The sequence below is a fragment of the Bombus pyrosoma genome, linkage group LG10 (genome assembly GCF_014825855.1).
Source record: "Bombus pyrosoma isolate SC7728 linkage group LG10, ASM1482585v1, whole genome shotgun sequence".
In the NCBI taxonomy this organism is placed as follows: Eukaryota; Metazoa; Arthropoda; class Insecta; order Hymenoptera; family Apidae; genus Bombus; species Bombus pyrosoma.
Genome location: NC_057779.1, coordinates 7,931,135 through 7,957,051, shown reverse-complemented (window position 1 = coordinate 7,957,051; position 25,917 = coordinate 7,931,135). Strand labels below are relative to the sequence as shown.

At 37.7% G+C, this 25,917-nt stretch overlaps 1 protein-coding gene across 5 annotated transcripts in view; it reads right to left on the bottom strand.

Annotated features, from left to right (window-relative positions):
• Nucleotides 1-25,917, bottom strand: part of LOC122571389 (GTP-binding protein RAD-like) — a 79,917-nt gene that overhangs the window by 15,262 nt on the left and 38,738 nt on the right. For all 5 annotated transcript variants that reach the window (XM_043735070.1, XM_043735069.1, XM_043735071.1 and 2 more), the window contains one exon: nucleotides 5,593-5,807. In XM_043735070.1, coding sequence (XP_043591005.1) covers nucleotides 5,593-5,807 — 215 coding nt within the window. The remainder of the gene's footprint in view (nucleotides 1-5,592; nucleotides 5,808-25,917) is intronic.

Below are 25,917 nucleotides of genomic sequence, written 5' to 3'. Positions count from 1 at the left end.
GCTTGGAACAAATCGCGTTTCACTTGCTACGATCTCTGACGAAGAATCTGACGTCTGACGATTTCGGTAGATTTTCCAAGCTATTAAAGGAAAGAGGAAACTCGCCGAAGAACGTTTAATTACATAAGTAAACGAATATAAACGTACACATGTGCAGTCGTAACGAGGTATAAAAGCAAAAGCTAGTAGCCTCAGGTCGCTTTATCGCAGTCTGTTCTATTTCTGCAGGTATTATCATTCTACCGTTTTATCTTTCATTTTTATGAAATTGAAACGACCTTCGTGAATATAACATGACGTCAGTTTAAGTCTCCACGATACACCAACAACGCATCGCACTTCTTCTCTTCTCTCCTGATTTTTCATATGTACGTTATAAATTACATTTTTTTTCTTCGGATCTTTGTGAAATTGGCGAAGAAACGCGGAGGAAAAAGTTATCACGAGTTATCTTTATTCGATAAGATTTCGACATTCCGTAAATCGATGTTCGTTATTTTTGAAAACTTGAGAATATTTTTAACCCATTTTAACGATATTACATGCACGCTTTTCTAAATATCCCGAAAATAATTATTTGCCAAGCGGAGATACACGCCGGAAGGGAAAAAGAAAAGAAGAGATTTGAAATAATTAAAGCGGCGTAGCGTATATTTACAGGCACGGGATATACGTTTCAGAGGCAAAATCGTTTAAACGTTCGAAACATTTACGTTTGAATGGAAATTTGCCGAAATTTGGTCGAGTCTGCGTTCTTTTTTTATTTTATTCGGCCCGACATCAGCGGCAGATTCACCGTAATTTTCCGGTTTCGAGAGAACGCACTGCCAACAGGAAGCGCGCCTTGCGCGGCAAAGGGAAAAAGCCACCCCTATTTCTGACAAATACGAGGCTTTCCTGTCAGCTTGCACAATTCCCGGCGTGTCTTCCTTCGATTTTCTGTCACTCGCCCCATACCTCTGCCATCCTCATTTCCTGGACATTCTTCTATTTCTTTTTAGAAGCTAATACCCGCTGCAACGACGCCGCTATTTCCGACTGTTCTGCCGATTCGCTATCTTCTAATCGTATTAGAAGCAGTTTACTCGTGTCGCGTACGTAAGCGGAACGCGAATGGTTGGAACAATTTTTGGAATATCACGTTCCGGGAAAAATATATTTTACCAGAGAAATTTCAGGCTACGTTCCACGGAAAGGGAAACGCGAAACTAAAATTGTTTGCACTTTTTTTTTTTAACAACTTGTTTGTTTCCGAAGTATCAGCGAAATATGAAAGTTGAAAACTGCCTGAAAATATACAGGGCGCGGTTCAACGTGCACGCGGCTATGGGCTGATTCTTTGCGAAGAAACAAGAAGAAAACGTGCAGTAAAATTCTTTCGTCCGAGGTATACTTTCTGGAGAAAAAGTATTCGGACGCGGCTGATTTCCGATTAAATGGACGAAAATAAGTCAGTAGTGTATTGCTAGTATATTGTTGTACGCGTGGAAAATAAAATTTATCCCTAAGACGCCCTGTTTCCGAGAAAAAATGAATTTGAAAATTTAGCGTGCTCGTGTTTTACTAAAAACCAAGCGTTAAACGAAAGAATCATATTCAACGCTTCTCGCTTATTCTCGCACGTACCACAACCTTCTTCTAATCGCTTACTCGCGCCTGTTCGGTAGCTGCAATCCAATTCACGTACACACAGCTACGTCGAATATTGGGTTGGCAACTAAGTGATTGCGGGTTCTGTCATTAGGTGATGTTGACAAAATCCGCAATCACTTAGTTGCCAACACAATATATCGGACGAATTATCCAAAGTCAATTTTCGCGAGAACTGAGGACCAAAATATTCCGTTCCATATACTTTATTCTTATTTTCTCATCAGGGATCGCCTCGTGTTGCATCCTGTCCCATCAGCAACGCGTACACCCGTTTACACCTCGCTGCGTTCAAGCGGTGGTCGACCGGCGCTGCTCATAATTCTCGGCATTTTTTCTCGCGGAAGAGCACTTGCCGAGATTGCGTCTTGTTTCATCGGCCGTGCGATCGTCTCGCGGCACGGGATAACCTTTTGGGACTCGACGAACAGACACCGCCGCGCCGGAATTACACGAGACGAACGCGAGAGACAGAGGAGCGCAAGAAAGGGCCTTTAATTCGTTTAAGTAGAGCCGTAACCGCGGAGAATCTTTCGGCCTCCGCTCGTTTCACCGACACCGCGCGTCGGCTGTAATTGCTCGACGGTAATTACGCGGTTGTTAATTGCTCGACGAGAGGAAGACGAGTGGCAGACGTCGAGGATCGAGGTCGAAATATCTGGCGACTGCAACGCTGGCGCTGGAAAGTTCAGTTAGTCCATTCTTACGAATCGACCCTGGCGAAATGAAAAGCTGTTCGTAGCACTTTCGGACGCAAGCGATTTCCCGTCATTGTATGCAAATGGTAGAATTAAAGGAGAAATTACCTCGGTGCTTGTAACGATATTACTGAAGTTTTGGAGAAAATGTGGTAATTAGACAGGGAAGTGCCGCCCATTTCGACGATCTTGAAATATCTTATTAACATCTATTTTCCGAACAACTTGTATTCGCTGACTATCTAACTGTGATACAACTGCGATACAATTTATATTACATTTTATGTTTGTATTTTTATATAGTTCAATCTACGTGTAACTTGTCGATGAAAGAGATAGCCGTTCTTAACGTTGTTCAAACGAAGAAAAAAAGGAGCAGAAAGAGGATGAGTGGGCTATGGGTTGGGCTAGAGCAGCGACCAGCAACGTGAAATAATTTTCAATGAATCTACCGATGTGCGAATTGTTTGCGCCGTGTCTTATCTGTCTGTTCGTCACGTACGTAGCGTGTACTAATAGTTAGAGTCAGCAGATACGTATACATGTTCGTCGCATGTAATCTAACGATAACCACGCACGGGTTTACGTTGTCACTAACGGATAGAAACACGTTTGACAATATACGACGATGCATCTGTAAATAACAATAATTGGTACTAATCGAATTTACGATAAGCTTAAAAGATCGCGTGAAATAAAAATCGGGTCGCGTTAGCGTCGAGGATGGTCAGCACGAACGGATTAAATTTTGAACGACTTTAGTTGGTTTCTGGCCAGTTTGATTCAGGTAATAAAAATCCGGTTACCCACGTGTATGCCAGAATGGATTGTAAATGAAAACTGAATTTAATTAAAGGCTTTTGCGAATATCTAGGAAACGAAGATTGCGCGGCGGTTACACGTACGGCAAAATGTTCGTCCGGAAGATCGATATAGGCGATATATTCGAAGCTGGTAGAAATCGGTCAGACGTACTGTATTCCGTACAACTATTGAAAATATTGTGCGGTCGAGAGAAAATATGGAAGCGAGAGGCAAGTCAGCTGCGCTTTAAGGATTACGTATTTTCTTAAGAAATGGCGCATGCCCAGAACTTATCAATCGACTTTCTTGCGAAAGTTTTACAACAGCGATGGTTCCCCTAATGGCAATCGACGTATCGTAAGCCCGATATGTGTGTAATAGCACGAGGGGACAAGGATTTGGAATTTATGAGTTAGCTTTCTTGAACAAAGAACCGCGTACGACACAGAGGACAGCATTTCCATGGACGTTTTGTAAGAGGAAATCTGCCCTGATTTTTTATTGCGTCTTTTATGCCTTTACCTACGTTGGGCGCTATTCTTCAAGGGCATCTTCGAGGAAAGATAAGTCCGAGGAAGCAGTACACGATATAGCGTGTCATTTAACTTGAGATAGTATGCACATTATGGCAGGATATTATGCTATTTTGGACGTGATGTATGTTATCGTATTAGCAGGTTCTCACGTAGATCGACCTACTTGCTGTTGCTGCTATTCGTGACAAATGGTACTTCGTGTCGTAATATCGATAAGTAGATATAATAGTTTCAAGGGGATGGTAGTTTTTAGCGTAAACGCAGCTGCATACATACACATGCGTGACGGATGATCCACGTACAGTACGAATCGTAGTGCAAGATTCATCTACAAGTCAAATTCATCTGACGTATAACACGGTCTGTGCTATGCCACGTGTAAATGTCTACCTTGTAAATCTGACAGATTGCCGGAGGAATAATATTGAAACGGAACAAGAGCAGGGGAAGACTAAGTACTTTTGACAGACTTGATACAATTATAAAAATAAGCTCGTGTATTTGTCGGCATATGCTGATAGATATCCTGTGTATCAATGAAAAATGTTACGTGTATATTTATACTCTGCGTAATTGCGTATTATAGAAAAATATTTTGAAATTTCATTAGTCGGCTGTCGCGATTATATCGATAAAACTTGAAACTAATCTGAAATTCTATATAGATATCTTCTATATCTTGTATTTCGTATCTGTATATTTTTTCAGATTGGTTTTAAGTTTTACCAATATAATCGTGACAACCAATCAATGAAATTAAAAAATATTTTTACGTAAAACGCAATTACGTGCAATAGAAATACACACATAAAGTTTTTCCCTGATAAGCGTTCAAAGAATATTCGCACATTTTTCCATGATATGTGTTCAAAGAATACACACATGACGCTTTTCCACGACAGGTGTTCAAAGAATATACGCATAACATTTTCCCATAGTAAATGTTCAAAAAATATACACATGACGCTTTTCCACGACAGGTGTTCAAGGAATATACACATAACATTTTCTCGTAGTGAATGTTCAAAGAATACACATGTAACATTTTTCCATGATATGCGTTCAAAGAATATACACATGACGCTTTTCCACGACAGGTGTTCAAGGAATATACGCATAGCATTTTCTCATAGTGAATGTTCAAAGAATACACATGTAACATTTTTCCATGATATGCGTTCAAAGAATATACACATGATGCTTTTCCACGACAGGTGTTCAAGGAATATACACATAACATTTCCTCATAGTGAATGTTCAAAGAATACACATGTAACATTTTTCCATGATATGTGTTCAAAGAATAAACACATGACGCTTTTCCACGACAGGTGTTCAAGGAATATACGCATAGCATTTTCCCATAGTAAATGTTCAAAGAATGCGCGCGTAACATTTTTCCATGATATGTGTTCAAAGAATACACACATGACGCTTTTCCACGACAGGTGTTCAAGGAATATACGCATAACATTTTCCCATAGTAAATGTTCAAAGAATGCGCGCGTAACATTTTTCCATGATATGTGTTCAAAGAATATACATATGACGCTTTTCCACGACAGGTGTTCAAGGAATATACGCATAGCATTTTCCCATAGTAAGTGTTCGAAGAATATACACGTAACGTTTTCCCACTATATATAGCATCGCGTGACGACGTGCAAAAGAGAGAGGAAACGTTGTCCTTACCCCTGTGCAATGTTCCAACAGCTTTACACAGCGGTATGTGTTACGTATAGGTTTCCTTTGTTTCAACAAAAGTCTCGACATTCTATGCCTAATGTGTGTCTAGCCTTTGTCACGCGTTTTAACCGTTTGTTATAGCCGCTGTTATGGTCGAACAACGTTCCATGTATAATGGATATGCGCGACATGTGCTTTATACACTGATTTATTCTCACCTCAATAACCTGGCCTCCCTGGTGCTGCTGCAGCTAGTGCCAGAGGATGTGACGCTGTTGATACTCTTGCTACGTCGGCTCTTCAGCGAATCGCCGAGGTTATAGACCCCATTCGCTGTTATGGAAAACGACCTGAGCCTGTAATATTCCACTCCATCTTCTTCTCCCTCATCGGCCCCGCTGGCGCCACCGCGTTTCGTTTCAGCGAGCATCGGCTGCAACCAAACGAAACAATCCTCTTAATTGATGTGCTTCTCTTTCGAGGACCCTTCGGCAAACTCTCTATACATTCTTCGATCCGTCGCAATTTGATTTGGAACGGATGAGGAAACGACGGATTATAAGAAAGATATAATCGAGCAGGGTCGATGCTAAGAAATAACGAATAAGTGAAAACGTCTTAAGTCTAATTTAAATGACTAAAAATAGAGAATCAGGACAGTACTTTTCTAAACAGTAATATTTCATTGCCTTTACCGCCACTCGCCCTTATCCACGCATTTTTCTTCCTCACTGTAGTTATACGAATCTATTTGTTTCAGTTACTGTAGATATCAATTACACTGATTTAAGCATAGAACAGCTTAGCTATAATACACGTCACACACTGTCAGTTGGAACGTCGAGGGCGATCATTACAGGCAATTCGCATACAGATACACATTACGCTGCGTTGAAAATTGCCAGTCAAACTAATATCGAAGAACCGATTGCAAAGGCAAAGTGAATTAATGACAGAGGATGGTTCACTATCCGCGTGTTTTGTTTCGTCAAACAATGAATTCGATCGGAACGTGAGAATAGTTGCAATGAGATTCTCTCGACCTGTTTGCGTGGGTGGTTGTCGGAGCACGTCTTCGAACTTTTGTCAATAGAATAGGAAATGTTTTCCTCTGTTCATCATTTTGATGCAGTAAACGGACGCTTCTGCATAGGAACGAAACGATTAATGAGCTTTTTTTTCAGCACGGTCAACTTTTTTACTTCCTTTTTGTTTATGTAAAGATGATATACCAAATATATAATTATATTTAGGTATCTATAAATATTCGAACGAATTGCAGGATATACCGAAATTAATAAAATTCTACGAAACATTTGAAAGCTATTTTACGTGACAAGACTAGTACTTGCTGCTTCGTTCGTATTACAAACTTTTTATTCGAACGAATCGCAGAATATATTAGCATGAGTAAATATTGTATGGAATTTTTCGAAACTATCTCGTCTGAGAAAATTAGAATTTTCAGGTTCCATCGATAGTATGAAAAATCTTTAATCAAACGAATTATGGGACACGTAACATTCAATAAAATTTCTCAAAAATACCCAGAGTTATAAAGGCAGTAGCTTGTAGGCTGCTCTGTAGACGTACCTACGATTTTCTATTTAAACAGATGATATAAAAAATAGCAGAACAATTTTGCGAGATTTTATAAAAATGCTTTATCCCTTTGTAGTAGCAGCTGCACTAGTCATTTGTGTTTCGAACTGTTTATAAATTTCCATGCAAACGCATTACAGAATATTCGTAAAATTTCGTAAAAGTATTTCATATGGGAAAAGTAACAATTATGTCAGCCTTCCTCGTACTATTATATAAATTTCCTCTCGAATAATCAGCGAAATGTACCGATACAATTCCATAATATTACAAATTTGGATAAAGAATTCGAAACAAGTCGAAATTAAACGAATATTCCACGAGCTTCCAACCAGTTCAGAACATTTCGTAAAAAGTGATAAACTGAAATAAAAATTCCACAATTTCTCCGAAGTATGTGACAGACATTGGAGAGTTTGTCTCCTAAATACGACAAAATAAATCTTATAAAAAGAAGCGTAATTATTAGTAAAGTAATGAATTCGCTTATCCATTTTGTTTTATCAAGATTACTTTAAAGATCATAACATTCGACAGATTATGTTTCATATTTGTATAAACATTAGATTCAACTGGAATCAAACATATATAAACTATAAACTATTATAATCCAAGTTACAGTACCACGCCAAAAGAATTTACTTATAATTCTCAATGAGAATTGATTGTAAATAGTCTAAAATAAATAAAAAAAAAGAAAAATATTTGTACAAAGATGCGTCGTTGTAAAAGACGTGTCCGTAAAAGAAAGACACTTTTCGGACAACTAAATAAAATTACAAAGAAAGAATACGAATAAAAAGGTAGAAGAATAAGAAATACATTTTCCCAAAATATTCTACGCGACAAAAGCGATCGTTCGGGCTTCGGTTCGATCATAAACTGAATACTCGCATAATCAACGACAATACTCGGTGACCGTTTTCCGAGAAACGGCGAGACTGCGACAAATTGCAGTTAACAACTCAAACAGTATACGCGTACAGGTAGCAGCTACGATTCAGCATTGATTGTACCGCTAAAACAACGTTTGCCAACCAAGAATAGGTTCTCGTTAACTCCGTTCCGTGCGAATTGTTTTCTCAGAAGTTGTTACATCAAACAGTTTCACAGATTCGTGGATAGAGGCTGTCCTGAGCTGTGTTTCCCCTGTCACGATTAGCATGATTGAATTCGATCGGAACAGCCGGCAAACGAGATTACCCACGAGTCCTTTGTTGAGAAAGAAACTAGTGGAGTAGAATCAGATCTGAAATAACACGACGGTTCGGAGGGTCGAAAGAAGATTGCTGCTTTTCATGCGAATGGAGAGTGGGGCTTTCAGATGTTCTCACTTAAGTCAGCTTGCTCACGATGAGAGGATATACTGCATGTACATAGTACGGTTCGTGTTATTCGAGCTGAGAAGGCTTTATAGGATAAAGTGCATTGTGTTATATCTCGAAGAAATGTCAATGATATTCCAGGAATTAAAATTTGTTGGTAAAGCAAATGGTAAAATGGTTCGAATACGAATGGAAACGCGAAATTTACGTGATTTTTTTGAAGTAAAAGTAGCTGTATTTTTAGGTTTCAACGGGATAAAATGGGCTGATTATGTGGTAGCTAGTGAAATTTATTTATTTCAGGAAGATTTCTGCGCGACGTTACAACGAAGTAGAGCGAGTGAAGTTAAAGAGAGACGCGACATAAAGAAAAATAGCGTTTTAATAAAGGGGCACGTTCAGATACCGAAATATTTTATGTTCGAATAAAAGGTGATGGAAGTTGGCGCAATAAAAGTTTTATCGTGTGCAAAGCGATGTTTGCGAGGAAAGACGATATGATATTATAAGCTCGATATTGAAATAAATATGACGGTGGATAATTAAAGTATCTTTTTGTTGCTTGAAATGTTCATCTTTTCACGTAATATCTCGGTATGTAAATTTTTCTTTTACAAACGTTCAAATATATATCTTTTTATTGAAACCATTTCCATGAATTTCACTTTGGTCAATTTACTATCTCTTGACAAATAATGACTTTGTTTATTTCTTATAGTTAATTGGAAGCAACGGCGATTAAATTAAACTAAGATCTACTTTAAATTTCGATAGATGTACGGAACAAATGTTTGGTAAATCGAGAAATCAAAATGTGGAATCAAATGGAAATAATTCTATGATATTTTAAATGACGATATTTTCCCTTTTTACCTCGCCATGATGTTAACTTTTAGTTCCGTTAAAATCATTGTTTAACCTTTGTTGTTTGCTCTGTATCAATTGTAATATTTTGTCACGTTTTAATCCCTTTGCATCAGAAAGGGATTATTTCGAAAGAATATCCGAAACTTTTTCACATCGAGGTTCCACGTATTTTTAATATGTCCAGATATAACATTATAGGGATGAAAATCCTTCAAACTTGCACCTTTGTTTAAAAACGCGTAACTTTAATTTTTTTGCAGTTTTTTAAATGCATGAAATTTAATAAAAACGAAGGACAAAGCTTGTAAACTTTACTTACATCATATAGTTACATCTTTTGTGTATCAAAATTTTATTAATAGCTTTTTCTCATTTACACGCTGCTTGTCCCATTGCTCATTAAACGCCAATAAGAAATTTCAGAAAGTTTGACACACCAGCATTTCAAATATTTCAATAAATAAGTCAAGTTGTTTAATGAATATCTGTCATTAGAGTAACGTTGAAATTATTTGCCCCGGTTAAGCGGACAATTAGAAGTCACGAGGGAAACAGCGTGTTGAACAAAAGGCACGATAGAATTTTCCAAAAATGAGAATCCAGTTGCACAACAGTTTTCTTTTAATACAACGAAATGTATCTATTCTTCGTCCAAAATTATTTTATTCATCCGAGTTATTCGCTTGATATACATTTTCTCAACTTTTGTTAACTTCGATCATTGCTTATTAGATAGTAACATTTCCAATAAGCGGAAGTAATTTATTCAATTAAATCATGGCTAATAATTGATTGCCAACTTTGGAAACGAATATACTGAAAATTAAACAACTTCGAGCACTTAATCGTCCCATTTATAGAGCAAATGATAGAACAGAAGTCGAGCATAGTTAGCCAGAGTGGTTAAAACTAGGAATAAAAATAGACAGGTTTGTTCGTCACGAGAAAAAATATCCCTTTTTCACTCTGACTACACGTGGCAAAATGGATATTCGCAAGAACCGGTGGAATTTGACTGACAAAGCTTTGACGGACGACTTTGCTTTATCCAATATGCAGAATATTGCGTGAATACAGAACCGTATTTTCAGTACTCTGGAATATTTAACTGGCGGAAATTTCATGAAAATAATACCTGCAACGTAACACATATCCTCGATAATCAAGTGATTTATTTCGATTAAAAGGCGGGCCAGTAAAAATAATTTCGCAAATAGAAATAAATCGATTACATTCAAGTGGTTTTATTTCATCTTTTCAAGATATATTATACCGTACGTTATACTACATAAGACTTCTGTTATCGTTATTCAGATATGTATAATTTTGTGTGTTAGACTAGATTGGCCGCGTAGTAGTGACACACGTATGTGAATATCAGTGTATGGAAGTATGTGGTGAGACGAAGAGAATGCTGAGACGCGTGCAAATGTATATCGACGAAGATCCAGGGAATCGTTTATTAAATAAATCTAAAACTTTTTTAATATGAATTCTAAGTGTAACCTTAGTGTTCCTTTACTTTTATTTCGGCGATTAAGATGCACAATTCTCAACAATTACGAAGGAAGAAATCTTCGCAGAAAGTAACTTTCAGATTTCTCACTTGTCGAAGAGAACCCTTAAATTACCTTCAAAGATGTACAGCCTCGATTATCGATCTAAAAGCTAACGAGTGCGTAATAAAAAAATGGCACGAAATCGAGAAAGGCGACTATGTTACCTTTCTCTTTACTCTCTTTCGCCTAACTTTCATTCTGCACCGTACGAAATAGCGGAGTTCTTGGCGAACCGATGGTTTTCTTTCAAAGAGATACGAAATCCTACTTCGTAATGCGAGATTTCTTTCGCACATAATGCGAAGCTGTTCGGTACGAATCACACGATCGATACCTGAAGTTGGCTTGTGCGAGTCTGATTTGATTGGAAAATTCTATTTCTGCGCGGGGATCGAGTTATTTAATAACTTCGTTTCCACGCTTCGGCCGTAAAACCATTTTCTCATTTCGCGTAGGTTAATTTTGCGGCACGTGCGCTTTATTCCCGCTTCGACGAAAGAACCGTGCCGCGTTTCAAATAAAAGTCCATTGAAATGATAGCGCATTGTGCGACGAATTTACGCTCGCGCTCCTTTTCAGTGTGCGCATCGATCGCGACAGGGTTAACGAAACTCCGCTGCGAAATATCAACTTTTTCCGCCGGCACTTGAAATTTTTATCGCTTCACGTCGACTCGGCCCCACTCCACCTCGAGTGCCGTACAATGGTATCGGATGCAAACTGTTATTCTAAACCTACGCTATAAGGTTTAGGGGATTAACGGTGTTTTAAATGCAAAGCTTAAGGGAAAAAACTTGCTTTAACATTTTCTTCAAAAATACGATCGTAAAAATATGCTCGCGCAACGCTACGCCTCAACTTCTAACATTAATCGAGGTATTCCGTGTGTAAAAGGTTTCTAAACGCGTTTTCCTTCTTAACGCTTTGACTGCCACGGGCATTTTTGACCGGCCACGGTTTCTCCTGTGACACCATGGTGGTCATCGGTGACCGGAGCGCTTAAACTTCTTACAATTGTAAAAATTGAATAAAAATTGACAGTTAGGGCATTTTGAACATAACCGATAAATAGAAGATACTTTGAAATAAAAAGCTAAAACAAAAATTATAAACACAGCTTAGAAAATAATCGTACACGCTGCTTTATAATCGTATAATTGAAGTTACAAGTGTGAACATAGCTTAATATTATATATAGAATGAGCAAATACCGTTTACTAATATCTTCTACGCGTTTCAACGATATATTCCGCACGTTTTGCTTACAAAGAAATAACGAACGCGAATGGTTTGTTGAAGTAAACGAAGTCTCGTTGCAATATGTCGCTATCGACTGTTACCAAGACGCCACGGTGGTCCACCCGTGGCCACCAATAAGATAAACGGTGCATCGGGGAAGAATGTTGTCTCACATCGTCAATTTATTATTACTTTGCCATTATATGCTTTGAATAATAAAAATACTCCCGTGGCGTCCTAAGCGAAACATGTGATTTCAGCGTGGCAGTCAAAGTGTCAACACTAACTTGTCCAACTTACTTGTCCGATTGGCTTGGAATTTTGTGCGCACCTTCGACACACGTATCGCTGTAGTCTGCAGCAGCGCGAGTTTAGTACCTTTCTTCTTTTACTTATTTTCTTCAGCCATGGGAAGTCGAAGAAGCAGAAAGAGGAAGGAAAAAATTCATAATCGAATCGCATGGTGCCCCGTTTCTTCGTCGAGTTCCATCGTTCTTTAAATCATCGACTTTTTCCTTACGTTCTGGCACCTGCTATAGTCAAACTCATCCCAATTAAGAATCACCTTGAGTTCTTTCATTTTATATAAGTAGAATGGATACCATCAGACGAGGCTTGCTCGCCTATCGCGTAGAAGGGTCGTGTCATCGATTTCTATTTTTCCTCGACGAATGAAAATGACAAATGTTATTAAAATACGTCGTTTCTCGTCGCTCGACGTTTCAACGACGAGACAAAATACATTTTACCGTACGGTTTCGTAGACGTATATCGTCGCGTTCGATACAGTGCGCCAATGATAACGGTAATGGCAATAACATAGATCAATATATTTTCATATTTTCATATTTTCATAGTTTATCTTGCTGAATTTAAAGTACGTAATATCTTCTTGGTTCGTTCATTACTGTATCAAAAACTACTAATAGCGTTTGCCCGTATAAAATAAGTTTGATTGTTTCGTGGAAAATTCAACATCTTTGTCTTGCAACTTATTTACCATTTTCTTTTTCCTTACTATTTTCTTACTACTAAGATTTTCTATTCGATACTTATACTATACTTGATCTTGTCAATTACAGTTCCTGTCAGACGCAAAACTTTCCCGCATCTCGTCGTTACATTTTCCGTGAATATCAGTTTAGAATTTTCAACTTAGGAATACGTTTTTGGGGAACAACGTGGTAAAACGAACAATCAAATAGCGCGAGTGTATTTAACGTTAACGATATTTTTATACCAGTTCTTTGTTTTAATTTTTCTACGTATATATTTTGACAGCGTTTAAATATTGTAAAAGCTTTTATAAATCTTGCTAATACCTTGACCAACTAAATCCATTTTATAACAATTTTATTGGTTAAAGATCTTTATAAATTACAAACTGCTTCTTAACATATTGGCAGCTGTCGATGTAGTTCTACATTATCCTAAAATCGATAACTGGTTACTGCTAACGTACATTCTACGTCATTTAAAAATTCATAGCTGGTTGGATTTTATAATGGAAGTCTTTTACCTATTTGATTTGTCGAGTTTGAGCTTTTGTTCGTGCTGAGAAAGAGAATATCAACTTAGAAAATATTAGTTTTGAAATTAATAATCGATCGTTCGTTTCTATATCGAACACGGTACACTTTCGTTACTCTTTATTATTTCAATAAAATTATTTTACAACAATTTTTCATTTCTACAATTTGCATTTGCAACGTAGAGATTTCTATTAACCAGTTAGCTGCTGCGACCTGTTTGAGAACTTTGAAGAGCGTGTACCTAAAATGTAAGCGACGACGAGTATACTCGTCAAACGCACAGTATGCGTTGCTCTTACAGCATAGAATTAAATTGTAACGAAACGATTGTTTTATTTTTTAATTCTATTACCGACAGGCCTCGTCGTAGCACAAAATATTGTCATTTATTCGTGACGAGTATACTCGTCAAGCGCACAGTATGCGTTGCTCTTACAGCATAGAACTAAATCGTAACGAAACGACTGTTTTATTTTTTAATTTTATTATCCACAGACCTCCCCGTAGCACAAAATATTGCCACTTCTTCGTGACGAGTATACTCGTCAAGCGCACAGTATGCGTAGCTCTTACAGCATAGAACTAAATCGTAACGAAACGACTGTTTTATTTTTGAATTTTATTACCCGCAGACCTCCTCGTAGCACAAAATATTGCCACTTCTTCGTGACGAGTATACTCGTCAAGCGCACAGTATGCGTTGCTCTTACAGCATAGAACTAAATTGTAACGAAACGATTGTTTTATTTTTTAATTCTATTACCCACAGACCTCCTCGTAGCACAAAATATTGCCACTTCTTCGTGACGAGTATACTCGTCAAAAACAGCTCACTGGTTTTAAATATGAAACGAGTGATTACAGGGATAATACGTTCATTTATTCGTTTTAATGCTACAATTCTTTATGCAAGTTTTATATTTATATTAATAAAATTTATAGAAATTTTTGAAAATTGTAATATTCCACCTAAAGTAGAATCGTAGAATTGTGAAGACTTATACTAGTCGTAACTATATAAACGTTAATCGCGTTAAAGTCATCGGGCTCGTTCGTTCAATGTATCACCCCATTTATTTATTTGCAATTTATTAGCAATAAAAAGTAAGGAAAAGATTTAAGGTATCGTCGAGTGATATTTAGTCAGCGTAATTCTCGGCCTCGATTACATCAACATTTTAAATTTCAGGTTACTGAATAACGAATAAACGATGTACCATGCGAGAGACTTAGAAAGAGAGATTAGGGTCAAAGTGAATCCTCGTACACTGACGTGCTCATTACGGGAATTAAGGTGTATTGTTGTAAACCGATGTCTCGCGTTTTAGCCTAATTTCTTGTAACGCGTAGAACTCGAATATTCCGCGTGACATTTAGTCCATCGACATCGAGCTTCCTCCCTAACGGTTTCATTCTCTAAGCATCTTCAGTTCGAAAGGAATCTGTTTCGTCGAATAATAAAAATTGTATTAAACCTTTGCACTGCTATGTCGAATGTGACTCGACATCAGTTTTCATCTCAGGAGCTCCTTTGTCGAGTCCCACTCGACATTCTTTCATTCTCACCTTTCTTTGTGAAACGTGCGAAAGAAAAGTAGCATTGCATCCTGGAAATTGTTTCGAGATATGTCATACACTTAAAAAATTACAAAATACAACAGTAGTGTGAATAAAACTGGTATTTAAGTGAATTTGTTTCTTCCTTTATTTATTTACATTGTCTTATTTTTTGGTTAAAGCAAATTTCAAATAAAACACTTAGAAGCATTGGCAGCTGCTGGTAACGAAATTGAAATAAAATTCAGAGTGCAAAGGGTTAATAATAAATTGTATATTCCTTAAACGCTATCAAAATCCCAAGAATCTACGATTACAGTCTTTCTAATAAAGAAACAGCCATTTAGAAAGAGACATCTCTCTGACATCGCAATATTAAAAAGAAATGTTAAAGAAGAGTAAAAGATTATCGAAATTGTCTCTCTAATACGCTTCAGTTTAACCTGGTACCACAGGTTTATGCTACTCAGCTTTTCAAAAATATTCCACTACCATAGATTCGATGCAATCCATCGATTGCAGAGATCTTGAAGAGATTCAGCCGTATCAGCTCGCCCCACTGTCGAAAACAATTTACCTAACGCGAATCTGTCGTAAGAAAGTCCACAGACTTTGCTCGCTTGTCGACGAGTTTGCTCTTTTATCGGTCGAGACGTAGATCCTTTTAAGCCGTTGGCTCTCGAACTTTCTCGGCTAACACGCGTCAAACTCAACACGATCAGCAAAGAAGGAACAAAAGTGTCAGACATTGGGACAACATCGCCAACTGGAAACCTCGGCTTTTATTTCGACAACGGCCACGCTATATCGCTCTACGCTTTCTCGTTCTGGTTTCTCGTCGGATTTACGAGATTCGCAGACGCGAAGCTTCACGCAATCTGCACGAGAAATCCATTGGACGTAGAACGAGTAGTTAGACCGGGTAATGTCGACTCAATTCGCGGATAGACTCGCTCCTCGTCGACGTTTCGAAAAATCCTTGCTGATGGATTTTCGCGTAATCCTCCTCTCCTGACGGCTTGCCTGTCCTACAGGACCCGGATTTTCTCCTACTCGCGCGGCTAATCGGCCAAATTGCTGGCAAAGGAGAGAAACCTTGGCGAATCGGGAAGTTCCGTGTTATTGAGTTACGCGGACGATCTATTGGCTTGGCAACTAAATGATTGCGGATTTTGTCATTACCACCTAATGACAAAATCGGCAATTACTTAGTTGCCAAGCCAGTAGTTGGTTAATTCTGATATAATTTAATTAATTAATCACAAAATTCTTAGCACTTTGAAGTGTGATCTTATCTTTCGAATTAGTCCGTTTAGTGTTATAGTTTTTAATACAGTCGATTAGTTGATCGTAGTGAAAATTCGTCAACTTTTTCCTATCGCTATACACAGGACTAACTTAGGTAACTTCGATTTTGTTAAAGTAGACTTTGTTCGGCTGCGAGCGATGTTGCGGAGATCGTCGTTTTTCCTTTACGGATCCGCAACCATCTTTAAAGCAAGTATAGTATTTGTCTCGGATGAAATCGCGCGAATCGTCACTTGTATTTAGTGCTCGTGTATCCGATAGTTAAAATATGTAAATAATTAAATATTCGATTAACATGCAAGAATCATTACAGTCTACATACAGAGAATATAATTATTCATTTTTATAAAATATCTTCTAGCAGAGACGATGAATCTTATTTCCAAGTAATGAAATTTTCCGGACTGAAAATTTCCGTAGTTTAATCACAATGACATTCGTTTATTAAACGCAATAAAACTCCAGCGAGCTGTTCATTAGCATAGTTTGAACATTTTACCGATAAATTTATGAAACAATTTATCGCTTTCAAGGTTTATATAATTAATTATTATATAGCATTAAAATATAAAATCGAGGATGCGATTAACGGCAATATTACGAGGATTCGTTTAATCGATAGGAAGTTTTTTAATAGATTTCCAAGATGTAATTATCAAGCTGTTTAATCAGACCCAATTAAGCGCCCTTCTTTTTAGTTGGAAATTTCGAAGTAATTCCGCGTATAATTTAACGCGACTGAATTTCATTCATTCGTTTGAATAATTCCATTCGTTTGAAATTCATTTATCATTCACACATTTATTCATCGTCCGTCTGTAATGTTCTACACGATCGTACTTATGACCAATATCGTTCCAATTTTGTAAATATCGTACATTTACAAAATAAATGAATATCGATAACATCGTAGCAAACTCAGATCTTGCTACGTAACGTGTCTTAAATAAACAAATTTGAATTTAATCAAATGGACGAATATCGCTGAATAAAATCTAACTGCTGCGGTAAATTTGTGAATGTATTTTAATTGCCAGTGTAAGTATCGTAGGTGATTGCTGTATGATTGGCGAATAATCCAATTTACTCAGTGAAGCTCAAAGTCTATTAAAAAAAAAAAAAAGGAAAAAAGATACAGCAAGTTGTTCGATCAAAGAATTTGTCGCTGCGTTCTGTGTCTTTAAACCGGCTATTAGGCGAGCAGCGAATTCCATCACGGAGAAATGTTGCGTCCTTAGACAAGATGCGATCGTCAAGGTACCGAGACAAAGCAGAACGTTCTGTGAAATTGCCGTGTGACAACGCCAAGCCACAGACTGCTTCTACGACAAAAGACACCGTAATGAGTCTTATTTGCGACGTCTTGCAGCAGTCAGCTTATTCATTAGACATTACTACTTCGCATTATTACATGTTTCGATCTGCAAACGCAACACGTCTTATCCGATACACTCACTTCCAATTAGTAGACGAGATACAAAGATGCGTCGCTTAATCCTTTCGCTTTGGCAGTCCAGTCCGCCGAAGTACTGTCACTGAATGGAAACGCGCGCCAGAAATACGCACAGTGTGCGTGGTTGCTGTATATAGGTTTTCCTTAGTCTCAAGTAACAATAATTCTTGTAAGAGCCGTATATGAAATATCGTTTTATTGTCAACGGATTTAATAGATTTCTTAGCATGAAACAGTATACGAAGAAACGACATAGCATAACAACGGAAACGTTTTGATGTTGTTTCAACAATGAGTTTACTTTATTTCGCACACAACAGCTGTATTACACTCTGAAGACCTCGATAACCTACTTGCATGCACGCTTATCAACCGACTCCTCTGGATTCTTCCAACGGCTTCCAATCGCCTTTTGTCTCAACTGGACGTCCTCTGGCGCTTACACACACATTCGTATGTACAGTGTAAATGTATCATCTACCTAACACCAATATGTCGATAAAATCAACGGAAAATGTTCTGCTGATAACGAAAAAATATATTTTCGACTACAGATAGCACTTGTATATGCATCGTTTGGACGCCGGATATATGGGGTGCCGGACTCAGGTGTCACATCGGAGACACAAGAAATCACGAAACCGATAGATCGCCGGTGACCTTCTCGCGTCGCAGTTCCAACGTTTCACGAATAAGGTGAAGAAATTGAACTTTGTATGTGATAATAGAATTTGTGGCGGCACTCGACACGCGACTAGTGTCGGACGACGGTGGTTAGCGCCTTAGGTTACGAACGTTCGGGATCTGGGTTCTCAAATCCCGGCGATCGTAGTCCGATTTTTCTTTGCACGATACAAAAATGAGAAGAAAATGCAGCAGTATCCCAGCAGCGACATCTACACCCGCAGCAGAACCTATCTCGGCCTCTACACCAATAGTAGCACTATCAGCCACAACTACTACACCTCGAATTTATTATGCAAATCCAATAGAGTGACGGTTCAAAGCGTTACAAGAGACTGGGTCAGAATGTTTTAACAGACTGACTCGAGCGCTTATTTTGGAGGGTCTTTATACTGAGGTTTTAGTCCCTCTGGAAGGGTTGTCGTCTGGTGTATCTCAGAAGCGCCTATTCCGTTACTATTTGGTTATTGTTTCGATGGCTGTGGTACGCAGGATGTCTAGCTTATCCTATTACTGTTTCTGAGCGGGTGATCTTCTTGAGCGTATGACACGGGAGCCATCGCGTGCATGCCGCTTATAAGCGGCTCTCGAAGCGAAAGGGTTAAAGACGCAGCACTTTTCCATGATGGAATTCGTCAGTTGCCTTTGATGGACGACTCAAAGTTGTACAAACGATGTACCTTCTTTTTTAAATGAATTTTCAGCTTCAAGGAAATACTTCGATTATTTATTCGTAGGAGTAATAGTTTCTTCAATAATAATAATAATAATAAAAGTCACCATTTTCTACGGATAAATGTTAGATATGAAATGGAAATAGGGATTTTAAAGGTACATGCGTAATTTGTAAATTCTATTTGCATGTGTATGGTTCTTCATCGCAGGCAAACGTAGGGAACAGTTTGAATGTAAAACTTGAAATCTCGGTAATTCCAGAGCCTCGTTCGCATTAGTCTAGCAACTTGACTTGCAGTTTGTGCGAGTTAACTACAACTTAATTTTCAGTTTGCTCTAAACGAGTGAATATTTCATGTGATGACGAAAGATTTGTTTGTCTTCAAGAGCGTCCTCAACAATGGACGTTTAGTCTTCGTTCAGTCTTTCGTTACTCGCTAGGTTCGTCCAAGTAAATCGATCACGAATTTCGCGTTGATATATAAACGAGTATCGATATCGGAATAAAAATAACGTACATCCGCTATTATTTATTTATTTATTACTAAGGATTCTTGAATTTGTTCAGCCTGCGAAGGAGTAAAAAATAAAGAATTTCCTTGTTTCGTCGAAGACCGAGGAATTTATCTTCTTGAAGAAACATCTGAAGAAATTGTATGTTTCATTAACAGCTAAAGAATTTGTTTATTTCTATTCGTGTGATAAAGTTTAGTATGGCCAGCAAATTGTCACAAACGCTTGAACCTATCCGATTTCGAGTAAAATGTAACTTGATGTGAAGGAAGCTTAACATCGAGGAATCGTTGCCTTCCACGATCGTAGCTCGTAATGTTTTACCGCCGCGCACTAACCGTGAGAAACGTCAATGGCACTGTTATCGTTCAAATTCTGTCTAAACAGATAAGACGAATCTGGTAGCTGGGACAATTTTTCGATACCTCGACAACTGACTCATCGTTTCAACGAAGGTTAAGGACGGCGATGTTGCACACGATCGAGAGGATCGTCGCGTTCATCGTCGGGTCCAGTTACGTCGACGTCTCGGTCTGGTGAATGTCGTTTAACCCCTTTAAATGCAAATCCTTCTGTCTCAAATTTTGCCAACCCTCGTCACAAACAAGATATCCAAGCTGTTTCGTATTGTACAGCGTTCGTGTTACTCGAAAGGGTTGCAACTATCGCTCGAGCTACACGTTGCAGCAATTTGAAGAGATAGGAGATTTTGTACAGTGATAAACAGATTGCGGATGTTGGCGATTCGCAGATTGAAATGTTCGTGCAATTTCGTATTTTTATGAAAATAACGCGAACCGAAGAAACGAGACTTAGATGGAATTTCTTTCAATTTCTAAGTATTACAAAGCTTTTTGTTTTTATCTTCGATACTTTGTACGTTTTAGCGTGTCACGCGTACCCTGTGCATTTGTCTACGTTTCATTTTTCCATAGGTAGGTTTACAGTGAATTTGTCGTTGTAGAAAATCTGAAATCTCTTCGAATGTGAACGCGGTGCTTAAGGAATTTCTCTCCTTGTTCCTTAATATCCTAAACGCTTCGAATAACGCGAATGCTATTTAATTTCGAATAGCTTGGATATCTGTTTTCTAACAGAGTTGTGAACGAAAACGTGATAATAATTTCTTGAATAAGCTATTGCAACAGCTATTCCACTAGACACGTGGACGGGATAATTTGTTACGAATAACGTTTCATTGTTATTCGGAAATATATTCGACGTAAAATTTAGTTCGGTCGAACGATTATTATTTTTTAACTACTTTAACATACTGTGCTTAATAATTATTGTTTAAAACTATCGAAATAAATAATCAATTTCAATTTCTATGTAATTGATTAGCATATATTCCGGCCCTAACGTTTCATTAGATGAACGTGTATTTACGAATAAATTAATGTTACACAAATATCATTGAAAGTATTAAAATAACATGAAAAATGTATTGTAAACTTGCAGTTTATTCGCTACGAAAAGATTGCACGAACTTTCTACACCTGCAAACGAAATTTATTGCTATTTAATTTTTAATTGCAAATTAAAAATATTCTTGCTATCCCATAATAATAAGCGTTGAATACGTTAACGTTGACGCTTAATCATCGTGTTTCTAAAAACAGACACGTTTTACAGCTAAATCGAATACTGTTGGTGCGTTAGTCGGTGTTAACCTTCCGGAAGTAACACGACATGAGTGTGCCGAGTTTTAAGGATCTGGGTACAAACGCGAGAGATGTATTCAGAACTGGCTATCATTATGGAAAAAGTCTTATCAAATTGGGTGTTAGATCGAGGTCTATCGAAACGCTGGAAATGGGCAGCGATTTACGTTTGGACTGCGACACATCGAAGGTAATTTTCCACAATGTTTCTCCTCTTCAAATTCTATTTCTTTCTATGTATTTTCGATTAAATATCGAAACCGTGGGACGAGCAATCTGAATATCAAAGCATAGTAATTCGACCGGAGCAACGAAGTAAAAGTAATACCAAAGTAATTTGTAACCGAACGGTCGCATTTTGAGAAATTCTTCGTGATACTATTATCGTCGAGTATAATTTCTTTTGTATTTAAGAAGTTGTAACCTGCTTAGAAGCGAGTTACACGATTACTAACCTTCTGCATGTACTTATGCAAATTCGGGACGCAACAAGTAAGAGCAAGTAAGTACATTACACTGGAGATTCTACAGATCCGCGATCAATAGTTCGAGTAGTCTTCTATATTCGTAAAAAGTCACAAACTTTCGTAGGTTTTACAAAAACTATTGCTACTGTATATATGGAATATAATAGCGTATCGAACTTTATACATTTCTTTTTTAAATTATTTAATTTGTACTTTACAATTCGTCCAGATGGACATTTGGTAAATTTTTCCAACCTAATTGCTAAATAACAGGTGGATGGCTACCCCCAGTGGGATACCATCCTTAACTTTGTCTATTTTATTTCCTTATTGAGGTCAGTGGGGTGTTTTCTTTTTAGTCTTCTTTGCAGAATTTTTTAATGATATAATTTGTACTTCACAATTTGTTCAGCTGGACATTTGGTAAATTTTTCTAACCTAATTGCTAAATAACAGGTGGATGGGTACCCTCAACGGGATACCATTTTCGAATTTGACTATTTTATTTCCTTATTGAGGTCAGTGGGGTGTTTTCTTTTCAGTCTTCTTTGCAGAATTTTTTAATGATTTAATTTGTACTTTACAATTTGTCTAGCTGGACATTTGGTAAATTTTTCTAACCTAATTGTTAAATAACACGTGGATGGCTACCCCCAGTGGAATACCATCTTTAACTTTGTCTATTTTATTTCCTTATTGAGGTCAGTGTGGTGTTTTCTTTTTAGTCTTCTTTGTAGAATTTTTTTTTATTAATTTGTACTTTACAATTTGTCTAGCTGGACATTTGGTAAATTTTTCTAACCTAATTGCTAAATAACACGTGGATGGTTATCCCCAACGGGATGCCATCTTTGAGTTTGACTATTTTATTTTCTTATTGAGGTCTATGGGGTGTTTTCTTTTTAGTTTTCTTTGTCGAATTTTTTTTTATTAATTTGTACTTTACAATTTATCCAGCTGGACATTTGGTAAATTTTTCTAACCTAATTGCTACATAACACGTGGATGGTTACCCCCAGTGGGATACCATCTTTAAGTTTGTCTATTTTATTTTCTTATCGAGGTTAGTGTGGTGTTTTCTTTCTAGTCTTCTTTGTAGAGTTTTTTTTAATGATTTAATTTGTTCTTTACAATTTGGACATTTTTTAATCGTTAAACGAATCAAAACTATACTTTGTCAAGGACAATGCATACATCGTTCTCGATATCCGCGAAAACAGTCGAAGCATTGATCAAAATCCTCGAAATAATTATTTCTCAGTCGTGATATTAATTTTCGTTATGACATTCCTCCGCCTAACTAACGAAACGAATATCGTATTATTGGAAAATAGTAAGAAATACGAATAAAAGGTGCGAAGCCAGCAATTGCCATACCAGTTTTTAAAGATATAAGCGACTTGTGCTTCGAAATTACGGCTATTACGGATAATGAAATTCTTCGGATCTCTTCCTACGGGAATTCTCTTATAATTTTCATCTAAAATTAAAACAATAGACGATAAATTATTTAGCACGGTACCGACGGATTTTTATTAAAGCCGTCCATTTTCCATTTTCCAATTACAGCTGACCGGCGTCGCCGATGCAGAATATAAAACGCAAGACTATGGAAGCTTCCTACAAAAATGGACAACAGATGGTACGGTTACACTGGGCTACGCTCTTCGACAGACGATAATCCCAGATATTGGCCTGAACTCGGAGATTAGTTACAATCCGGAAACAACTGCCAGGGCGATAAAAGTCGGCGCCAAATTCACCAAGCAAGCCTTCAACGCGATGTGCTCGATCTGTTAGTTGATTTCATTGTTTGACGTTAGTCGAATTTTATAGTTGCGCGTATTACTTGTACTTTGGTTCTAGAGAGACCTGATTTTACAGACGTCTAATTTTAACGGTAACGATATGCACCTCTCCTATAGCCAAAAACGTCTTTGTGCAGCAAGCCATGGGGGGACAGAAACCGTTGGAAAGTTTTGCTGTCGAGTGCCGCTACATTTTTCATTGATTTCATCTTCGAATTATTTCACTGAAAGTCTCAGTTTCGTTGTTTCCTCGTGCATAATAATTGCATACTGTTTCACGGCCAGTCAAATTCGATGGTTCACGTTATTCGAACCTGGCGGTGTGTCAAAGGGAACACCAAGATGGAACTGCCCTCTGGTAACGGGCATGACGATCGATCAATCACGAGAAACATAACGGCGATCAATCACCGAAGAAAGTAGCGTATTACTTGTCCAGTAACAGCAAGATATACGTTCCAATATTTAAAGACGATGGTGATCCGTAATTTGCAATTTCCTAATTTCTTTCTTCCCTTTCCGCTTCAACAACGTCCCACTTAGGTACACGGAAATGAGATTCGTCCTATGTAAATATCCATGTGTGCGTATCTTCGAACTGAACCTTTACCTTCACACACGTGACTGACATTTGTATCCAGCGAGGCAACGGAAATGCCAAGCGTAACTCGATATTGCAAAGTTCGTTAGCCGTCACTGATATCCGAATGAAATCGATATTAGGCGAAAATCACTCTTGCCACACGGTTTACATATAATTCCCAGTTTTAACCGTAATAACTGCGGTTCAACCGCATGCTACGCGTCACACCAATGTCGGATATCGAATAACATCGGGGGCACGGCGTCGCCAATTGGATGGAACGTTCGATGTTTACCAACAAACTGCGTACAACCGCAGCAGAGGATAGTTTACCACGCAATATCTTTGTTGCGTGGTGGAAAGTCGAATGGGAGATCGAAGTTGTCGATATGGTGCGGCGTAGGATTCCGTAAATCATCTTCTTTGGTGGAAGGACAGAGTTACTCTACCGAGTTCCAAATGAAATGTTATTCCTTGTAAGATGTATATGGCTCGTTGAAAATTTGTTTGTTTCATGGGTCGTCGTGCGTGAAGCGAAATGTATACTTCGAGAAGGACCAGAGAATTAGAGAATGTAACGTAAAACCGGAGATTTGTGAAAAATCCGGAAGAGGAGGATTATAAGAGGAGTGATAATAAATAAACGAATAAATATAGTAGAGAAAGATAGATGCGTTGGTTTGCGGCAAGTTGATGACACTTGCAGTTTAAGGGGCTGTCCTGAATTAGAATGTTCTGAAACAGCGCGTTTTTGTGATTTTTTTTTAGAAGGGAAAGAAAGAAATGAAGTTATTGAATTTTGAGGTATGGTTTTATATGTATTTGACGAATACGAAAAAATTTTTGTTAAAGTAAAAAAAAAATTATTACAGATTTCCAAGCCTATTTCGTGGACTGCAGTTTTCAATCGGCGTGAAAGATCCACCTCGTAATTCTTCACCGAAATAAAAAACCAACAAAGGATTAAATTATTATATATCTTTCTTCTCGATGAACTAAAAAAAAAAAAAAACAGACAGAAAATAGCGTGAAATTAAAAATTTTGGCGGGTTTAAGGAAACAATGAACTTTAAGGTGCTATGACGATTATTTAAATAAACTTTCTGACGAACTTTTTTAATTCGTCGAGAAGAAAAATATATAATAATTTAATCCTTTTTTGGTTTTCTAAAAAAAATCACAAAGAGACGCCGTTTTAGAAGATTCTAATTGAGGACACCCCCTTAAATCTCGAAGCTATTAATATGCAAAGTTATCGTAAGACCCATGTGGACGTAAGGCATCGAACTACGGGGAACAGTAGCTGATAGCCGCATTAAAAAAATAGAACCAATGCAGTCGATAATACTTGGCACGATTGTAAATGGCTCGTGGTACGCTTGTAACGATGACCTCGGGAAAGACCTACGTGTTAGAACAGACGAAGAAGAAATAGAACGCTTTGCAAACAAATATAAAGCTCGGCTAGAAAATCATCCAAATAGCCCAGCTCGCAGCCTGTACACATTAGCTCGAAGATTGCAGAAAGCACATCCGGATGACCTGACCACCACACAATATCTTAATATTGCTGGTAATAGACCCAGATACTGTCCGATGTGGCACAATGTCTACTCGCTGATCGATCAAAACGATACAGCAATTTACCGAATGTTCGTATAAATTGTGAATTTATCACGTGGCGTTATCGAACAAACAAACAAAAAG